Genomic DNA, 14,790 nt, shown 5'->3' with positions numbered 1-14,790 from the left:
GAAAACAGCCCTGTTTGAAGCTCCACTCCAGTTTACCAATCATTATAGGATGAAAATAACTTCTAGATAAAGAGGAGCGTTCGCAGCATAGTGATGAGGAGGAGAGTCAAAAGGGTGAGAGAAATGTAGACAGAGAGTATAAAACAGGGAGAGAGACGAGGGAGCAAAGGGGTTAGGCGATGGACCTCCTGCTGCAGCCACACCTGTCCATGATCATTTTTGTGACTATGCAACTGGACCCAGACTACTAGCTGCAAATCACAAAGATGACACGGACAGATATGTAAAATATCATGAGCCCGCTGACCTCCATCGCAAGATAGATGTGTGAGAGCAAAGAAGAGGAGGGACAGAGGGAGAGATGTGAGGAGCGATTGAAAGGGAAAGAGAAAGGCTAATTAAGTAAAGACAACACACAGAGAGAGAGACAGAACGAGACAGACAGAGTGTAAAAGGAAAGAGAGCAGGATGGATGAGTGAAATGACATATGTTGTATATGTTTTGGTCATCCCATCATCTAGTAGGGATCAGATGAGTAAAATGGATTTAGGATTATAAGGAGTTGTGGACAGAGAAAGGTCTGTGAAACTGACACTGTTGACGAGTGACAAAGGAATTTGAGACCAAACGAGATAGGAGCATGGTCTGGCAAAACCATAGGATGTATCATATAATAAAATCCCTTCCAAACCTCAAAATGTCAAACATTCTGTTGTCCTGTAAATCTGGGTTGTGTTCATTATAGCATGCAATGTTTTAAAGTGTTTTTCAAACGGAAAACTAAAATGAGCAGTAGTCACTCCCTGTTTCAGTCCATTTCCCCCCCCCCCATTTCGTGCCTAGTAAACACAACCCTGCGTTCAATGTCCATGCGGTACCTGCGGAAGTCCAGTAGGGTGCGTGTGGAGGTGGGGATGCCCTGGGCAGGCCAGCTGAGGAAGTGGAACTGGGTGAGTGTGCGGGTCTCCTGGGTCTGGACGTTCTTCAGGTAGAAACTACGAACCAGGAAGTCATTGCACCAGATGTGCTCCGAAACCAGGTTCACCTGATGGACACACAGACCATTGTTACAGATCAGGACAGACAGACACACACACCGAGTCAGACACACACACCTCATAGATGTGGTAGAGGGAGGATCCCTCGTCAGGCCAGTAGCGATCACACTGTTTCTCTCCGTCCTCAACCAGGGCTGTCATCATCACTATCACCGTGCAGCCATTCTCCCAAACCATCTATAGAGAAACACCATCACACACACTAGATCATGTAAACATAGAGCTTGGAGACCAATAACATCATAATGTAATCTTCTTTCATCATCACATTGACATGTGTTTTGAGTGTTGATTTATGTGAACAAATGTCTGTACACATTATATGGTTCAAGTTAGGGTTCATTGTTAAAACATTTAGATTAAAGCAGCAGCAGCAACAAATTGGCATGTCCCTAAAGGGACAATAAAGTTTAGCATTTGAATTGTATTCATATGACACACATATGAACACTCATCCGGAGTGACTGACCTGCCAGAAGTCAGCGATGGTGTGAGACAGGGGTCCTTGGGTGGCGATGTACGTTGGCATCCGGGGGTCATGCTCAATCTAGGGGTCACAGAGGGGAAAGGTCATCATGGGTCACCTCCTGGCATCCACAATAGAGGACACTATGGACACTGGTGGTCGCCGGTGGCGACGGCTCCATTCACTGACCAGTGGCATTTACGGGGCGGGTGAGTGGATCTGCTTCCCAAATGGCACCCTATTCCCTATATAGTGCACTTCTTTTGAGCAGGGCACATAGCACTCTGGTCATAAGTAGTGCACCGGGTAGGGGACAGAGTACCATTTGGGAAGCATCAGGGGAGAGATTCCACAACTAGTGTTCCAGTTTGATCAATGGAGTGTTGGTGTCAGAGACAGCTACAAGGCCATAGGTGGGACCAGGGCCATATTCAGAAAGAGTATCAGAGTAGGAGTCCTGATATAGGATCAGTCTTTTAGATCATAATGACAGATCATATGGATTCTAGATCAGCACTTCTACCCTGAGGCCCTTTTCTAATACAGATCAGAGTGATATATAGAGAAGCCTTTAGGTGGGGTTCTATCCCTATGAGTACAAGACGTTGAAAATACATATTTTTGGTTGCAAAGACGTTAAAAAGATGTCTTTCAACCAATTTTGCTCACTGGTATGGATCTGAGTTAACTAGACAGGTACCATGGTGACAGCGGGGATCAAGATTACTTCTTACTATGGTGCTGGCGTTGATGTAGTCCGTCCTGGAGGGGTTGTTCTCCGCTTTCATCTTCACCCTGGAGTGATCATCTGCAGAGCAAAGACACAAAACAAAAACCTAGAATCACGGAGGCCGCCTGGGTGGTTTAACCTAGAATCACGAAGGCCGCCTGGGTGGTTTAACCTAGAATCACGGAGGCCGCCTGGGTGGTTTAACCTAGAATCATGGATGCCAGGCCACCTGGGTGGTTTAACCTAGAATCACGGAGGCCGCCTGGGTGGTTTAACCTAGAATCACGGAGGCCAGGCCACCTGGGTGGTTTAACCTAGAATCACGGAGGCCAGGCCACCTGGGTGGTTTAACCTAGAATCACGGAGGCCAGGCCACCTGGGTGGTTTAACCTAGAATCACGGATGCCAGGCCACCTGGGTGGTTTAACCTAGAATCACGGATGCCAGGCCACCTGGGTGGTTTAACCTAGAATCACGGATGCCAGGCCACCTGGGTGGTTTAACCTAGAATCATGGAGGCCAGGCCACCTGGGTGGTTTAACCTAGAATCATGAATGCCAGGCCACCTGGGTGGTTTAACCTAGAATCATGGAGGCCAGGCCATCTGGGTGGTTTAACCTAGAATCATGAATGCCAGGACACCTGGGTGGTTTAACCTAGAATCATGGATGCCAGGCCACCTGGGTGGTTTAACCTAGAATCATGGATGCCAGGCCACCTGGGTGGTTTAACCTAGAATCATGGAGGCCAGGCCACCTGGGTGGTTTAACCTAGAATCATGGAGGCCAGGCCACCTGGGTGGTCTAGCTGGTGGTGCCGGCGGTCACCCTCAGCATACAGTCTGTGTGGGTTTGTGGGTTGTGGGTTTGTGTGTGACTAGATCTCCTCCTAACTTTCCTGTCCGTCCACTCTCCTAGCCTGGTCTCAGATCGGTTGACATGAAATGTTTGGTGAGAGATTGACAAGGAGCAAAACAGCCCAAACAGCCCTGGGACCCAGGCTATCACTTTCTGTTCAACAAAAACCACCCAAGAAAATACAAAAGGGAAAATAAATCAAGGAGGAGATGTGGAAGAAAGGAGAGAAGAAGAAAGAGGAGGATGAGGGGAAGAAGAAGAACTTACAGGGCACAGAGTCAGGGCAGCGGTTCTTCTTCAGGTTGGTGTCACTCTGCGCCACAGACATGGTGCTGGGTTCAGCCTGGTAGGAACACAGGGCCTCCCACTCCTTCAGCAGACGGTCCTTATTCTTTAGGTGGTCCTCCATGTAAGCCTGTGAGTTAGGAGGACAGAGGAGGTTCTCAGTACTAGGGTGACTCTTACTTAGATAATACACTACACTCTTCCTCTGTCAATGCCTTCAACTGGATGAATCTGTCTTCTAGAGTCTGATGGTTAATGTGTATTTAATTGTCAGTACCAGACCTGGATTCAAATAGTATTTGTTTTATTTCAAATATTTTTAGGGTTTGATTGAGCCTGCCTGCAGTGCCAGGTGGGTAAGATTTGCACTTTTGGGACTAGTCCATTGGTTCCACTGCAGAAAGAAGTTAGGCAAGTTCGATCAAGCACAGCAAAAGTATTTGATGGAAAACAAATCCTATTTGAACCCAGGTTTAGTCAGAACAGCGGTAGTGAGATCTGAGGCAGAGTAGGAATAAATAAATTAATGAATGCATAGAGTAAATGTTCAGAGTGACACTGACCAGGATCATATGACCGGTGGAGATGTCCATGTTGGTCTGCGCTGGTTCCTCGCACCAGGAAGAGGTGCTGCTGTGGGAGCTCGGGCTGGGCTGGGGCGCGTCGCTGGGCTGGGGCGCATCACTGAACTGGGACGACACACTGCTCACCCTGGACGTGTCCGTACCTCCTCCACCACCACCACCACCTCCACCACCACCTCCTCCTCCTCCACCACCACCTCCACTAGCACCCCCACCGCCCCCCGCAGCTCCTGCCCCCTCCTGACGCTCGAAGAGTCCCCTGGATCCCATGTGCTGACGACACAGGTCCTGACAGAAGGAGAAGGGGATCATGACAGTCAATGGGTTTTCTACGGACACAATGTATTACTAAATCAGGGATCAATGTCCCGTGGATACAGTCACACTGGTAGTCCTGGGAAGTTGGGGTCTGCAGCATGCACAGGTCTCTTTCAATACATCTCATGTCTCAGACTAGTGAATCCTTGTGCAGGTTGAAAACTGAAGAGTGAATGTGTTCATGTTGGACTGTTTGTGAGTTGTCTTTTTAGGGAGTATTACACTGTTGACATTGGTGAAGAGAGGGCGACATAAGAAAACTAAGATATAGCGGCTGGACAAACCCATGTAAGATAAATACTTTATTGATCCCCGAGGGGAAATTGGTTTGTCAATCATATCTCATTGAGAAATGTGCTGTCTCTCTATAGTCTACAGTACTCCCACTTGACTTGGTCCTGCATGGCTGTGTGGTGTCAGTTGACGGCTGGGCCTACTTACGTGTGTGTGTGTGTGTGTGCCTACCTGGTACTCCTGGTGTGTAACGCTGCCTCCCTCTGGGCCCAGGCCTAGCTTCTCAGACGCCAGGCGGTTGGTGTGGCGACGCAGGCAGACGATGGTCATTGTCGCCACCAGGATCCCGCCAACACAGGCCACGCCCACCAAGGTCATGAACACCCAACGGGAGCCATCTCGGACCCGGGTGGCCTGAGGTAAGCCCCGCCCATCAGTTCTCTGTCGAGAGGGGAGGTGACAGAGACAGAAAGAGAGAGAGGGAAGGAAAACAAAATTGTTAGCTGAATATCTCACTGATGAGCCAATAAAATAGCTTTTGAAAGAGTGTTTATCCTTTAGTGGAAGGATGAGACTCTGGTTGTTTAGAGCCCCACTAATGTCCTGCAACAGAAGAATTGATCAAAGTTATTATTATTGAGGAAGTGGATGAGAGAAAACCTGGGTGGTGTTCATTAGGGTAAAAATGTTTTGAAACAGAGTGAAAAGTCCAAATCAGAACAGAGATATTCACGTTGCAAAACTTTTTTCTACATTGTACCCCACTGAATGCAACACAAGTACTGTTGCAGCCTGACCCCCAATCATATATTCTCTTTCATCTCTCCTTCTCCTCCCTGGTTGCCACGGTTGCCTCTCCTGCCCTCCTGACCTCTCTTTCCTCTTCAGAGGCCCCAGGAATGTGCTGAAGGATTTGGGGGTTGGGGGATAGAGCTATAGTCTGAGACATTGGGGTGGGGAGTGCTATAGTCTGACATGGGGGATTGGGGTGGGGTGAGGGGGTGGAGCTATAGTCAGAAATTGGGGTAGAGGGTGAAGGTATAGTCTGAGACATTGGGGTGAAAGGTGGAGCTATAGTCTGAGATATTTGGGGGGGGGGGGGGGGGGGGGGGGTGCTTCACCTGATAGTCTAAAGGGGCCCGAAGATGAGAGATGGAGAGAAAAGGGGGGAAGGGGAAGAAAACAGAAAGGGGGAAGAACCGAATTACCGGTTTCTGGAGATGACTATTAAGATCTAGACATGAGGTGAATTTACCTAACTGACATCAGGGGATGCAGGGGTGAGGGGTGGGTGTAGGAGAGGAGACGGAGGAAGGGGGCGATTGGTGTAGGAGGGGAGGGAGGGATGGGTGTAGGAGGGGAGGGAGGGATGGGTGTAGGAGGGGAGGGAGGGATGGGTATAGGATGGGAGGGAGGGAAGAAGAGAGGGATGGGTATAGGAGGGGAGGGAGGGAAGAAGAGAGGGATGGGTATAGGAGGGGAGGGAGGGAAGAAGAGAGGGATGGGTATAGGAGGGGAGGGAGGGAAGAAGAGAGGGAAGGGTATAGGAGGGGAGGGAGGGAAGGGTATAGGAGGGGAGGGAGGGATGGGTATAGGAGGGGAGGGAGGGATGGGTATAGGAGGGGAGGGAGGGATGGGTATAGGAGGGGAGGGAGGGATGGGTATAGGAGGGGAGGGAGGGAAGGGTATAGGAGGGGAGGGAGGGATGGGTATAGGAGGGGAGGGAGGGAAGGGTATAGGAAGGGAGGGAAGGGTATAGGAGGGGAGGGAGGGAGGGAGGAAGAGATTGATTGATTTAAGGCAACAGAGAGACCAAGAGGTTGATTCAATAGAAGAGTAGCGTGATCAGTACAGTAGATAGACTCCAGATCATTCCATTACTGCAGACATTGACTTCTGACACAATGTCTTTCCTCAGGTTGTTGTTGCCAAAAGCGATATGCAACTTCATTCATCACTATTGTGAGTGATGCAAACAGTTAGCAAACATAAGGCCTAACAATTTATTTTCACTAAATAAAAAAATGGAATTGACAACTAGAATTAAAGGGTTTTAAACTTAGATTACACACACTGGTACATGTGTGTGTGTATGCACAATTTCAGACTTCCAAGAGAAATCTAATGGACATTATTGCAGAATTCTTATAATTCAAGAGGAGAGATTGCCAATGTGAAATTATTCAAAATGCAAACAAGATACAGTTACAAAGTGCACCAACACTAATTACAGTAACCAGATATAGGTCCCGTTAAATATTATAATATTGATAGACGTGTTATTTGCTGTACGTTCTTGAATATGTTGTTAAAATCTTCATTATGATTAAATACCCTGATAAACCAAATCATAATATTTGACAACGAATCATGCGACAATCCCACACACACCACGCGGGCTGGGCATCTCGTAGATGTGCGTGCGCTATGCCGGCAGAATCTGATGAAAAGGTCTAAACTAACAGATAACATTAATGCGTAAGCAATTTACAAATGGCAACTAAATCGTAGACATATTTGAAGTGGAACTAAATATAACTATTATAGAATCAAATTAGGCCTATAAGAAATACAATTCGCGACTTGGGCCCATAATAAGAATAACTCAAGACAAATCTACCATTCAAAAGTATGAATAGCCTATTAGTAGGCTAAATATAAGCGACACTCACCCAACATCCACCTTCCGTGAAAGAAAGACGACTTGACTTTGATAGTGCACAAAATAAAATAAGATCTGTCTCTTGCTTTCCATAATGCGTTTATAAAGTGGAAAATAGCGCATCATTTGATTGAATTTTGGCGGCAGTGTGACCTACTAGCTCAGGCCCAGGGACGATGTGAGACGACCAAGAGAGGAGTGGTGCGCGTGACCAATATGAATTAAAGAGACAGTCTTGTGTCTTTCGGGAGCGCGCACGTTTCATTCGACCGCAAAATATGTTTGTCATGTCAAAGGATTTTAGCCATTCTAGGTGTTTCAGGCAGAGGAAAATAGTTTGACTGTGAAAATGCACAGAAGGACGCAAAGAATATTGATAATGAATGCCAATAGATTCTAATGCAAAGAGACCCCCGTCTCTCGCGCACACACACACACTAAATGCAGCATAATCTTACCTCACCGACACCTGTCTGCAGGATCTTCAGAGCAGTTTCAGACTCCAGAAAGTTCTTCTCTGCAACTGAGTAAATTATGAAACAAAATAAAATAGTTGCCATCTTGCAAAAAAGTTATATTCTTGCTATTATATATTTAAAAAAACACTAGAGTGGTTCAAAAATCCCTTTTATACCCCTAGCTCAATTTCTGTCCAAGTTGTGTGTGTGTGCGCGTGCGTGCGTGCGTGCGTGCGTGTGTGTGTGTGTAGATATTGTCTTGGTGGTTTATATAGAGCAGCGGGACATTGGGTCAATTTGACCCCGTCTGACCCCAGTAACAGGTCCACTTACCGGCTTTCTCTGCCACGTCTTCAGCACTCAGGTTCTGGCTGTTGGGGCGGACACGGAATGTCAGGGCAGGCCCCACCACACTGTAGAGAGACAGACAGGAACATTCCATCAAACTATTGATTCATATAGCTGGGGCTGGGAGAGAGAGGGGTGGTGGGATGGTGGTAGGAGCAGGATGACTGGGGGGTGGGGGAGGCCTTTATTTTAGGTGTCAATAAGCCCCAAATGTACACTGTTATACAAGCTGTACACTCACTACTTTACATTGTAGCAAAGTGTCATTTCTTCAGTGTTGTCACATGAAAAGATATACTCAAATATTTACAAAAATGTGAGGGGTGTACTCACTTTTGTGATATACTGTACATACATATACACCCCCCCCCCCCCCCCCCCCCCCCCACACACACACACACACACACATACATACATACATACATACATACATACATACATACATACATACATACATACATACATACATACATACATACATACATACATACATACATACATACATACATACATACATACAGTACAGTTGAAGTCTGAAGTTACATACACTTAGGTTGGAGTCATTCAAACTCGTTTTCAACCACTCCACAAGTTTCTTGTTAACAAACTATAGTTTTGGCAAGTCGGTTATGACATCTACTTTGTGCATGACACAAGTAATTTTTCCAACAATTGTTTACAGACAGATTATTTCACTTATAATTCACTGTATCACAATTCCAGTGGGTCAGAAGTTTACATACACTAAGTTGACTGTGCCTATAAACAGCTTGGAAAATTCCAGAAAATTGTCATGGCTTTAGAAGCTTCTTATAGGCTAATGAACATAATTTGAGTCAATTGGAGGTGTACCTGTGGATGTATTTCAAGGCATACCTTCAAACTCAGTGCCTCTTTGCTTGACATCATGGGAAAATAAAAATAAATCAGCCAAGAGCTCAGAAAAAAAAATGTGTAGACCTCCACAAGTCTAGTTCATCCTTGGGAGCAATTTCCAAACGCCTGAAGGTACCACATTCATCTGTACAAACAATAGTACGCAAGTATAAACACCATGGGACCATGCAGCCGTCATACTGCTCAGGAAGGAGACCTGTTCTGTCTCCTAGAGATGAACGTACTTTGGTGTGAAAAGTGCAAATCAATCCCAGAACAACAGCAAAGGACCTTGTGAAGATGCTGGAGGAAACAGGTACAAAAGTATCTATATCCACAGTAAAACGAGTGCTATATCAACATAACCTGAAAGGCCGCTCAGCAAGGAAGAAGCCACTGCTCCAAAGCCACCATAAAAAAGCCAGACTACGGATTGCAACTGCACATGGGGACAAAGATCGTACATTTTGGAGAAATATCCTTTGGTCTGATGAAACAAAATAGAACTGTTTGGCCATAATGACCATTGTTATGTTTGGAGGACCGTGAAGCACGGGGGTGGCAGCATCATGTTGTGAGAGTGCTTTGCTGCAGCAGGGACTGGTGCACTTCACAAAGTAGATGGCATCATGAGGAAAGAAAATTCTGTGAATATACTGAAGCAACATCTCAAGACACACCAGCTCTGTCACACAACTTATTGTGTGAAGCTTGTGGAAGGCTACCCGAAACGTTTGACCCAAGTTAAACAATTTAAAGGCAATGCTACCAAATACTAATTGACTGTATGTAAACTTCTGACCCACCGATGAAAAAAATCTAATCTGAAATAAAACATTCTCTCTACTATTATTCTGACATTTCACATTCTTAAAATAAAGTTGTGATCCTACCTGACCTAAGACAGGGAATTTTTAGGTCTAGGACTTTTGCCCAAATGAGAAAAGGCCACAGAGAGAGCTCCACCTCGCCACCACACCCGAGTTTGAGCTCAGCAGTCAAGCAGAAGAGGAGCATGTTTTTTGTTTGTTTTTTTAACCCCTTTTTTTCTCCCCAATTTCTCCCCTGTCTTGTCTCATCGCTGCAACTCCCGTACGGGCTCGTGAGAGGCGAAGGTCGAGAGTCATGCGTCCTCCGAAACACAACCACAATGCACATCCAAACCGGAAGCCAGCCAAACCAAGGAAACACTGTACACCTGGCGACCTGGTCTGCGTGCACTGCGCCTGGCCCGCCACAGGAGACAAGGATATCCCTAATGGCCAAACCCTCCCTAACCCGGACAACGCTAGGCCAATTGTGCGCCGCCCCATGGGCCTCCCGGTCGCAGCCTGGGCTCGAACCCAGAATCTCTGGTGGCACAGAGACCACTGTGCCACCAGAGAGGCCCGGGAGAGGGAATGGAGCATGTTGATGTTGATCATAGAAGTACCTGAGCTGAGATGCCCCCTCTACACCGAGACGGCCCCCTCTACACTGAGAAGCCCCTGAGATGGCCCCTCTACACTGAGATGCCCCTGAGATGGCCCCTCTACATTGAGATGCCCCTGAGATGGCCCCTCTACACTGAGATGGCCCCTCTACACTGAGATGGCCCCTATACACTGAGATGGCCCCTATACACTGAGATCTCCTGATCCTTTAATTTGACATTTATAAGTTTATTTGACAATCGGGACGATGCACATTTATTAACATTTCTGTAAACGTGCCAGATTTAACCAGCCAACTAATTATCATCTGCTTATTAGCAATTAGCAGCCAGCTAATTGTCATCTCTCCTCATTGGACCAGTCGGCCAGTGGGCCTCTATGAGTATAGCCTACCTGATGTTGATGAAAGAGCCAGTGGAGAGTGGGATCCTCTCAGCCAGGAGCCCCAGCAGACGCACCCCGTCGTACAGACTGAGGGGGCTGCGGAGAAATACACATGCATTCATACACACGGACACACTCATACACACTCATACACACGGACACACTCATACATGCATACACACAGAGCACTGAAGAAAAAAGCAAAAGCACAAACACATATACAGTACAACTGCAAGCAAAATCACAAACACAGATACACACACCTGCAAACACAAACACACTCAAACTCTTACATACACACGCTTACATACACACGCCATATACAGTCAAAGACTCTGAGACAGACACGTAGACAGACAGACAGATATACGCTTCTACACCAACATTCCTGTGTTTATGAACATTAGGCTTAGAAGACCTTTGGTTGGTGACGATGTAGCCATATTCCTCCTTCACATGTGTAGTCCCTCCTGGTGGTTCTTTCTTCCCCTGCGTCTCTGTTTCCACCGGGGCCCCTGGCTCCTTTACACTGGCTCCCTCTGTGGCAGGAGGGGCCCCCATGGTGGGGGGCGGGGCAGGAAGGGAGGTGGGGGCACCTAGCACGGGAGATTTGTCCACCTTGTGTGTCATGGCCCCTTCAGTGATCTGATGAGGAATAGGAGGAGGCACCAAACACCTTAACATCCGTTATAGTAGGATTTAATAAATACATGTTTCATTTGAATATTACTCCAGGATATGTCAAATAGACCACTGATTTCCTCAGATTGGGGAAGTTCTGCCACCTACTGTTTGGTAGATACAACAACAACAACCAGAAAGCCTAATTATTGCCATTCTACATTTACTGTAAATGCTATTAACATTGTATAAAAAAACATTTCATATCGTTAAATAAACAACACTTATAAACCCAAGAGCAATAATTGAATTTCTAGAGTTTTACTGTTTTATCTCAACTTACCTTCTTACGTGGGGCAGCACTGTTCCGGTATTTGTCTGAAAAGCAAAGAACACAGATTCTCATTATCTGACACACAGATAATAATTGTTTCAGTATCTGTAATTGTCACAGTATAATCCCGCCGCAAAATGTCACATTTTTCAGTCTCATTATTGGGTCATGCCCTTTTGTATAAAGATACTGCAGGTATTCCTGCAGCGTGTTGTGGTTCACAACTTGATTTCCTTAATTATATCACGGTATCTCATTTAATGTGCATCGGAGGACGCATGACTTTCAACCTTCATCTCTCCCGAGCCCGTACGGGAGTTGTAGCGATGAGACAAGATAGTAGCTACTAAAACAATTGGATACCACGAAATTGGGGAGAAAAAGGGGTAAAATTAAAAATAAAAAAGTTTTAGAACACAAAGGTTTTTCTTTATTTTTTACTATTTTCTACATTGTAGAATAATACTGAAGACATCAAAACTATAAAATAACACATCATCTAGTAACCCAAAAAAGTGTTAAACAAATCAGATTCTTCAAATAGCCGCCTTGATGACAGCTTTGCACACTCTTGGCATTCTCTCAACCAGCTTCATGAGGTACTCGCCTGGAATGAATTTCAATTAACAGGTGGGCCTTCTTAAACGTTAATTTGTGGAATTTCTTTCCTTCTAAATGCACTTGAGACAAAGACAACACAACAGTTGTGTTGTGACAAGGTGTGGGAGGTGGAGGTGGGGGATACAGAAGATAGCCCTATTTGGTAAAAGACCAAGTCCATATTATGACAAGAACAGATCAAATAAGCAAAGAGAAACTACAGTCCATCATTACTTTAAGACATGAAGGTCAGTCAATACAGAACATTTCAAGAACTTTCAAAGTTTCAAGTGCAGTCACAAAAACCATCAAGCCCTATGATGAAACTGACTCTCACGAGGACCGCTACAGGAAAGGAAGACCCAGAGTTCCCTCTGCTGCAGAGGTTAAGTTCATTAGAGTTACCAGCCTCAGAAATTGCAGCCCAAATAAATTCTTCACAGAGTTCAAGTAACAAACACAGCTCAACATCAACTGTTCAGGGGAGACCGCATGAATAAGCCTTTCATGGTCAGATTGCTACAAAGAAACCACTACTAAAGGACACCAATAATAAGAAGAGACTTGCTTGGGCCAAGAAACATGAGCAATGGACATTAGACCGGTGGAAATCTGTCCTTTGGTCTGGAGTCCAAATTGGAGATTTTTGGTTCCAACCGCCGTGTCTTTATGAGACGTGGTGGGGGGGTGAACGGATGATCTCCACATGTGTATTTCCCACCGTAAAGCATGGAGGAGGAGGTGTGATGGTGTGGGGGTGCGTTGCTGGTGACACTGTCTGTGATTTATTTAGAATTCCAGGCACACTTAACCAGCATGGCTACCACAGCATTCTGCAGGGATACGCCATTTGATGCGTTGCACAACCTGTCCTCCAGGACACCTACAGCACCCGATGTCACAGGAAGGCCAAACAGATCATCAAGGACAACAACCACCCGAGCCACTGCCTGTTTACACCGCTACCATCCAGAAGCCGAGGTCAGTACAGGTGCATCAAAGCTGGGACCGAGAGACTGAAAAACAGCTTCTATCTCAAGGCCATCAGACTGTTAAACAGCCATCACTAACTCAGAGAGGCTGCTGCCTACATTGAGACCCAATCACTTGTCACTTTAAACAATGCCACTTTAATAATGTTTACATATCTTACATTACTCATTTCATATGTATATGCTGTATTTTATACCATCTTTTGCACCTTGCCTATGCCGCTTGGCCATCGCTCAACCATATACTTATATGTACATATTCTCATTCACCCCTTTAGATTTGTGTGTATTAGGTAGTTGTTGGGGAATTGTTAGATTTCTTGTTAGATATTACTGCACTGTCAGAACTAGAAGCACAAGCATTTCGCTACACTCGCATTAACATCTGTTAACCATGTGTATGTGACCAATAAAATTTGATTTGATCCCATCTGGTGGGACTATCATTTGTTTTTCAACAGGACAATGACCCGACACACTTTGCATCAGATGACCTGGTCGCCACAATCCCCGACCTCAACCAAATTGAGATGGTTTGGGATGAGTCGGACCTCAGAGTGAAGGAAAAGTAGCCAACAAGTGTTCAATACATGTGGGAACTCCTTCAAGACTGTTGGAAAAGGATTCCAGGTGACGCTGGTTGAGAGAATTCCAAGAGTGTACAAATCTGTCATCAAGGCAAAGGGTGGCTATTTGAAGAATCTCAAATATAAAATATATTTAGTTTTGTTTAACACTTTTTTTTGGTTACTACATGATTCCATATGTGTTATTTCATAATGTTGATGTCTTCACTATTATTCTATAATGTAGAAAATAGTAAAAAATAAAGAAAAACCTTTGAATGGGTAGGTGTTCTAAAACCTTTGACCCGTAGTGTAGTGCTCTGACAGGGTTCAGCTGCATGCCTGCGCTCTGACACACCTGCTGTGTCGGTGCCCAAGTCAGTAGCACTCTCCATCTGCAGCTGTTTCAGTGCTGCAGGCAGGTTGGCCAGCTGTGGAGGGGTTAAGTCCTTCATATCGATGCCATAGTGGTCCAGGAGCAGAGACACTTTCTGCAGGGAGTCATCTGAACAAACAGACAGGGTCATACAGAGTTAGAGGTGAGAGGTCAACAGGCAGGTGATGAAAAAAGTACAGGCAGGCCAGACATTAGGCATTCAGTGTCTCAGCTACAGCAGGCAAGAACATAAAAAAAAGAATCATATAGACAGGGGAGCCGGGGAGGTTAGGACGATTCTAATGGCCTGTGACTGACAGGGGCCCTAAAAAAATATTACAACATTAGGTAAAAAAACGTATATATTAAATGATTAACCCATCATCATTAATATAATATTTTATTTACATTGTACTAATAAACTAACGGTTTAATTTTCTTGTTTTTGGCAAAAAGTAAACATCCAGAGAGCCTCTGTATTGCCCAACCCCCCTCTATTTACATGAAATGGTTTGATCCTGCCCCCAGGACCTTTAGACAGGTCAAAATTCACAAGGCACTACAGAGGGTAGTGCGAACGGCCCATTACATCACTGGGGCCAAGCTT

The 14,790-nt window shown here is 45.6% G+C and overlaps 1 protein-coding gene across 5 annotated transcripts in view; it reads right to left on the bottom strand.

The window, feature by feature from the left end:
• LOC110495547 (receptor-type tyrosine-protein phosphatase-like N) overlaps nucleotides 1-14,790 on the bottom strand; it is a 45,262-nt gene that overhangs the window by 2,822 nt on the left and 27,650 nt on the right. For 3 of the 5 annotated variants that reach the window (XM_090207427.1, XM_090207430.1, XM_090207428.1), the window contains 13 exons: nucleotides 14,166-14,312; nucleotides 11,659-11,693; nucleotides 11,113-11,339; nucleotides 10,704-10,790; nucleotides 7,987-8,066; nucleotides 7,654-7,718; nucleotides 4,765-4,974; nucleotides 3,961-4,269; nucleotides 3,380-3,527; nucleotides 2,260-2,333; nucleotides 1,529-1,606; nucleotides 1,117-1,236; nucleotides 880-1,046 (listed from right to left, as the gene is read on the bottom strand). In XM_090207427.1, coding sequence (XP_090063553.1) covers nucleotides 880-1,046; nucleotides 1,117-1,236; nucleotides 1,529-1,606; nucleotides 2,260-2,333; nucleotides 3,380-3,527; nucleotides 3,961-4,269; nucleotides 4,765-4,974; nucleotides 7,654-7,718; nucleotides 7,987-8,066; nucleotides 10,704-10,790; nucleotides 11,113-11,339; nucleotides 11,659-11,693; nucleotides 14,166-14,312 — 1,747 coding nt within the window. The remainder of the gene's footprint in view (nucleotides 1-879; nucleotides 1,047-1,116; nucleotides 1,237-1,528; nucleotides 1,607-2,259; nucleotides 2,334-3,379; nucleotides 3,528-3,960; nucleotides 4,270-4,764; nucleotides 4,975-7,653; nucleotides 7,719-7,986; nucleotides 8,067-10,703; nucleotides 10,791-11,112; nucleotides 11,340-11,658; nucleotides 11,694-14,165; nucleotides 14,313-14,790) is intronic. The other 2 variants (XM_090207431.1, XM_090207432.1) reach the window with 1 other exon arrangement.

The sequence above is a fragment of the Oncorhynchus mykiss genome, chromosome 18 (assembly GCF_057628025.1).
Source record: "Oncorhynchus mykiss isolate SJ-2025 chromosome 18, ASM5762802v1, whole genome shotgun sequence".
Lineage (NCBI taxonomy): Eukaryota > Metazoa > Chordata > Actinopteri > Salmoniformes > Salmonidae > Oncorhynchus > Oncorhynchus mykiss.
This window is presented reverse-complemented; position numbering and strand designations above follow the sequence as displayed.